The sequence below is a fragment of the Lineus longissimus genome, chromosome 16 (assembly GCF_910592395.1).
Source record: "Lineus longissimus chromosome 16, tnLinLong1.2, whole genome shotgun sequence".
Taxonomy (NCBI): Eukaryota; Metazoa; Nemertea; class Pilidiophora; order Heteronemertea; family Lineidae; genus Lineus; species Lineus longissimus.
In genome coordinates, this window is record NC_088323.1 from 12,179,930 (window position 1) to 12,186,341 (window position 6,412).

The 6,412-nt window shown below is 42.5% G+C and overlaps 1 protein-coding gene across 1 annotated transcript; it reads left to right on the forward strand.

Moving 5' to 3' along the window:
• The first annotated feature begins 1,326 nt into the window (after nucleotides 1-1,326).
• On the forward strand, nucleotides 1,327-2,427 carry LOC135500160 (uncharacterized). The gene has a single exon (XM_064791407.1). The coding sequence runs from the start codon at nucleotides 1,327-1,329 to the stop codon at nucleotides 2,425-2,427; it is 1,101 nt and encodes a 366-aa protein (XP_064647477.1).
• Nucleotides 2,428-6,412: the final 3,985 nt, after the last annotated feature.

A 6,412-nucleotide genomic window follows, 5' to 3' on the forward strand; every position in this document is an offset into this window, starting at 1 on the left:
AGGAAGGCTCCAATCCAAATTCGAGATGACATCAAGCTCGAACTTGACCGGATGCGTCAACTCGAGGTGATCAGGCCAGTCAACACGCCCACTGACTGGGTATCCAGCATAACATACGTTAAGAAGGCGGACGGATCGCTGAGGATTTGTTTAGACCCAAAGTATGTCAACTTTGCGCTAAAGAGAGGCCATCACCATACTCCGACACAATCAACAAAATTAGCGAACCGGAAGTAAACTTCTTTGGCAACATATACGGCAGCAACTGAGCGCAACCAGATCCCGCCAAAGTTCAAGCCATTCGCGAACTTCAACCCCCAACTAACGTGAAGGAACTCCAATCATTCCTAGGAATGATCACATATCTAGCGCCGTATATTCCGAATCTCTCCAACAAAACAACGCCATTAAGAACATTGCTTCATAAATCTAATGAGTTTCAGTGGAACCAAGAGCAGCAAGCAGCATTTGACAAGATCAAAACATCAATCTGCAACGCCGGCACACTGGCATACTTTGACCCATCGAAGCCAACCGTTATCAAAGTCGATGCCAGCCTCAGTGCACTGGGAGCCGCACTGACTCAAGATGGGAAACCAGCAGCATATGCCTCCAATAGCCTCATGGACACAGAAACTCGATACGCCAACATCGAGCACGAACTATTGGCATGTGTATTCGGCGCCGAACGCTTTCACACTTACGTTTTCGGAAAACCATTTGTCATCGAATCGGACCACAAGCCGCTCGAGATGATATCCAAGAAGAACTTCACAGCAGCCCCAGCACGTCTCCAGCGAATGCTCCTCCGGTTACAGCGGTACGACTATCAAATCACATATCGTCCTGGCAACGATATGTGCCTCCCAGATAGCCTGTCGTGGATGCCGAAATTGAGCCGCGACCCCGAGATCAACTTGAATATGCAAGTTTGCTTCGTCCAGTTCAGTACGCCTAAACTGCTCCAGCTCGAGAAGAAAACTTAACACGATGAAGACCTAGCCATCCTCAAACGATTCATTGCGCGAGGCTATCCATCATCTCAGAGGGACCTTCAGAAGCACATTCGCCAGTTCTGGCCTTTTCGAGACTTGCTCACAATCGAGGACGGCCTAGTCTTGAAAGGTGAACAGATAATTATCCCCACCGTGCTGCGAGGAGAATATCTTGAACGAGTGCACCAAGGCCACCAGGGCATTACTCGTTGCCAGCAGCGCGCTTGTTCGAGCATATATTGGCCGAATAGCAATCAGGATATTGAGAACATTATCCAGAAATGTCAAACGTGCCAGACGTACGTACCAACCATCTCAGCAAAAAGAGACAATGAACGCAATTATTCCAAATCTGCCGCAGATCCCATGGCACACCCTAGGCTCAGATATGTTTGAGCTAAACGGCCAAGATTACCTAGTCATCGCAGACTACTACTCAAAGTTCATATTGGTCGAACATATGACCACCACAACCAGCAGAGCCATCACGAATTGCGCACCAATTTTTTTCGCACTGTTTGGAGCCCCAAACACGATAATATCCGACAATGGCCCGCAGTACATTGGATCAGACTTCCAACAGCTAATGGCTGAGCTGGGTATCGTTCACATTACCAGCTCACCCCATCACGCGAAATCTCACGGTTATATCGAGAGCGCAGTGAAAACAGCACAGCTTCTCATCAAAAAATCGTCTAAAGACACGAGCACCGCCCTGCTGATGCATCGTACAACGCCACTGGGACCACAGCAGAAGTCACAGGCAGAGTTGCTATTTAATCGTAAAGTAGCCACCAATCTGCCGATCCACACAAAAGGAAACAGCAATGTCTATCATCAAGCATGCCAGGCAGCTCTCCAGAAGAAATTAGAGGACCTATACAACCGCAGCGCCAAGACTCTGCCAGAACTTCAATCCGGTCAACACATCTTTTATCAAGATGTGGCCAAACGTACATGGTCCCCAGGGGAAATCATTGGTTACAGTCCGGAACCTAGATCGTACACCATTGAATGCCTCACCTCAGGAAGACGATTGAGGAGGAACCGTGTCCTGTTACGCCCTCGACAGGTCACATTCAACATTCCAGCCTCATCTAGCAGCGACGCCAGCCGTAGCTGTCCCGTGGCTATGCCAAAAAGCCATGAGAACACTAGCCTCACCTGCACTTGGCCAAATCAGCCGACCAGGTGTACCCCAGCCACGCCATCAGCACCAAACCTGCCCATCGTGGACAAAACACCAGCAGCACACGCGACAACATCATCAGCACATGTGACAACACCAGCAGCACGCGTCGAAGGATCATCTACCACACCGAACGTCAAACCATCGTCTACTCCAGTAAACGTTGAACCGCCGTCGAATCGCCGATCCGAACGAACACGGATTCCATCACACCGCTACGACGCTAAGGACTATGTTACATAATTAGCAATTGTAACATTGGTAGAATAGGCCCAGAAATCAGGTAGTGTGGTTTAGCCTGATCGCCAGATGAAGTGCTAGTAACCTCTCTCTGGTAGGCCTAAGTTTTAAAAAAAGATCCTAGAAATCACAAACTTTTCTGAACCACAACTCACATTTGTATTTTAATGGTATGATGGATAATTACCTATATTTTTTAATGGAGAAAAAAGAAAACAAAGACTCTGTATATGGACAATTAAATGTGGATGTTACCCTACTATAATAATCAGCTACTACAAACAGTAATCGACTTGGCAACATTCCTCAGTATAAACCACAACTGAACAATTTATGTGGACTGTAGTAGATTTCAATATTAGTGTCTTTGGTTAATTTGGCTAAATTGGCCACTCAGGTTAAGGTTTGTTGTTGCTGCACTACAACAGGGTTTGCGTTGGTAACCGTATCCAGGCTGCTGGAGGCTGCATTGTTGCCTGTATATAAAGGGCTGCTCTCACAACAGTCGAGAAACAGTTTCCAAGCCAGCCAGTTAGCTCCAGTGTACATTGAGATTTAGAAGTGAATATTCGAAGAGGTTTAGAGGAATTAGAGAACGTGTAGAAGGGTAAATACAGTTATACCATTATTTAATTAGGTGTTCGTGTGAATTGTTTACCTTTGTTGCACAATCAGCTGACCATAGAACGAGACGAAGGTCAAGGACGAGAGACACAACGGACAGCGAAGTCGGAAAATTACAGGACTCTCAAAAGTAGCTTTCTTTCCTCAATAAGGGGGATGTTATATTATCATGCTAATGAGTACGACCTGCTCACTACTCCATTTGGAGTCGCCACCTATGTTTTCACCCCTTCAACTAATACCCACATGTATCACAACATAGAAACTCCAAGTGCTCCAATTAAATATCATTCTGGGACCCGATTCCTTTCTGTTTATTCTATGATAAATGCACCACCTGATATAACAGCATGTGTCAACCTTTACTAATGAGTTTCAGGTGCATCGTCATACATGTCATATGTACATGTACATGGTAGCTGTACATGTACATGCACACGCATGGAAAAAAGTAAACAGACACCGACAAATATGGGGTGTATACAAAACAAAGACTTAAGACCCAAGACCCAAGACCCTGCCCCTGAAAAGGTACAAAACAAAGACCCTTAGTGGTATAAAACAAAGACCCTGCCCAAAATCCATTTTCTCTCAGTTTCCGTCAGAACTGCTGCTACTATTTGACTCAGTCAATTTTTTCAAAGGTACAAAACAAAGACCCATAGTAGTATAAAACAAAGACCCTGCCCAAAATCCATGAACGCATCGTGATATGCCATTCGAATTTGGTATGTAGGTTCTACCAATCCATATCCAACATTTTCTGTTGGAATCGAATGCATCTATAGCATTCCCGGTCTACAGGGTGAAAAGCAAAATATGCATTGGGCAAATGTACGCAAAAATCATCTATGTACAGGAAATTTCTCTATCCTGTCACTGAAGGCCACTAGGTTTCTACAATGAATCAATGACCCTTAGAACAACCCATTTTAAGCCCAAATTGTAATTTGACTTGGGTAGGTTTCAGTGCCTCATATGAGTTACTAAATGTCGATCAGACCCTGTGCTGTATCCGTGCGGTATCGAAGCACCTTTTCCTTTGGCACAGGAGCATAGGAAGTATTTGTCTGAGACAACTAAAGAAAACTTTTGCGCGAAATACAAAGCATACGTGATCATGATAAACGCAATTTATGATGTTATATTTTGTAAGTTGAAAAGGAAACCGACGAAACCTGAAAGGGACTTCATTACCATGAATTTATGCAAAGAATACCCAGTACTGGAGGATTACGAGGATCCGAATAATAGGCACAAAGCATTGAGTTATGCTTTGCGTAAAAAGGCAAACAACCACAACACTAGAAATGCAGAATCGGTAGGCCAAGGCCACAATGATGAACCATTGAAGAAAAAGGCACGAAACTGCAGACGTAAGGTAATTCGGGATTCAACTACAGATTCAGAATCGGAAGATGTTGAAGCTAGCATGGAAGAGATACCTAAAGAGTTGCAGCCAGGGACGGACGTCAGAATGGAGGAGATGGATAACGAATTGCAGCCAAGGAAGGACAAGGCCAAGGGGAGGTCCGAATGGAGGAGATGGATAATGAGTTGCTGCCAAGGGCAAGTATGGCCTGTTATGTGTAGCACTATGCGATTCACTGATTCATTCAATATTTCAGTCAGAAATCGAATGAATAGTTTCTTTAGTGAAAAATAAATCAAATAAATTGTCAATCGAATCGAATGATAGGTTGTTTTATCAAAAATGTATTGGAAAGAGTTTAAAATATCAAGACCGAGATCAAACAATCTCATTCGATTCTTACAAATCACCTATTCAATATTAATCGCATAATTCGTCATATAGATTAAAGTACATTTCGATATAATCAAATAGTTCTTACAAAAAATTGAAAATGAAAAATTTGATTTTAAGAATGAATGTTCATTCGATTCCATATCAAATGAAAAGCAATATTCGATTTAAAAATCAAATGGTCTATTTGATTTAAATCGAATAAAAAATACATATATTTGATTTCAAAATCGAATGGTCTATTCGATTTAAATCAAATGATTATTCGATTTAAAAATCAAATGGTCTATTTGATTTAAATCGAATAAAAAAATATATGTATATTTGATTTCAAAATCGAATGGTCTATTCGATTTAAATCAAATGATTATTCGATTTAAAAATCAAATTATCTATTTGATTAAAATCGAATTACCATTCGATTCTGTTCTAAAATGTATTACATAGGCTATATTTGATTTCAAAATCGAATGGTCTATTCGATTTAAATCGAATGATGTCTCATTCGATTCTTCTCCTATTCCATTCGATTCTAATTGGTTGCTTCGTTCGTGACGTCATTCGTGCGGTATTTCAGTCAACGTAAACAATCAAGCTTTTTCGCATTGTCGATCGGACAATGCGTGTCAGTTTAAGGAAGAATGGGGAACTTCATGGCAAAGTAATCAATCAACATTGTGTCCAAGTATTTGTCCTGAATTATATCGGTAACATGAATTATAGTGTTTTGTTCCGACCCTAATCTGCTAATCGATCGCTAAATAGCATGCAATGCATAGGACATGACTGTGTCTGCGTGTATACATACATGTGTATACGGTAGCTATAGTGTGTACAGGTGCATGTGCACATCCATGCAGGCTCTCTGTCATGTGTCATGATGTGACAGCGCATGCAGTGGGTGGTGTCACTGTCAAAGTGTCACTGCCACTCAAGACTGCCACTGCTCAACTCTGTTGTGTAACTGTGTGGGCCTAGGCCTAGAATAGAATGCAAGTAGGCCTACGGCTACGCTAATGTCAGTTCCCCAATTTCGCATGTATTGTGGGCCTCAAAGGCCTGATCCCTATACTGCAATCAGAACTAATCTATCATAAATGGGCCCTAGGTGGTTGTCATGCTGTTTCTTTTTGGAAATGAAGCAAAAGTGTTTAGCCTCAAGCGCGGGCTTCAAGAGAACCTTTTGCTCAGCCCCATCTGGACCATGAATAAAGCTAGATAAACAATCAACACTCAGACAGAAGCCATTATCCGTAGTGTGTTGACACTACCTAGACTAGAGCTGCTCTAGGGCTAGGTCTGAATACCGGTACTTGCACATCGGATGAGGTGTATTTCACTTCGGCTTTGACTCGTTCAAAATGTAAATCATATGACTGTTGGCTTGGAGGCAGTGAGATTTTAATTTCAAAATTACTCTTACAGGTTGCCATATGCCCGCAAACAATGGAAGGCCTGCTACGGCTTGCAGCATATGTTCTGAATATCAATGCAGCAGTCATTTATTCAGAAACTGGTGATGCTATTGAAAGCATTGATGTCATGAGGTAAATTTCAGAATTATCAGGCTGTTTAGTTTAATCAACCCGAGATCCATGA

Bases quoted from the DNA above. Each gene is read 5' to 3' on its own strand.
- LOC135500160 (XM_064791407.1), top strand. From the start codon at position 1,327: ATGAACGCAATTATTCCAAATCTGCCGCAGATCCCATGGCACACCCTA.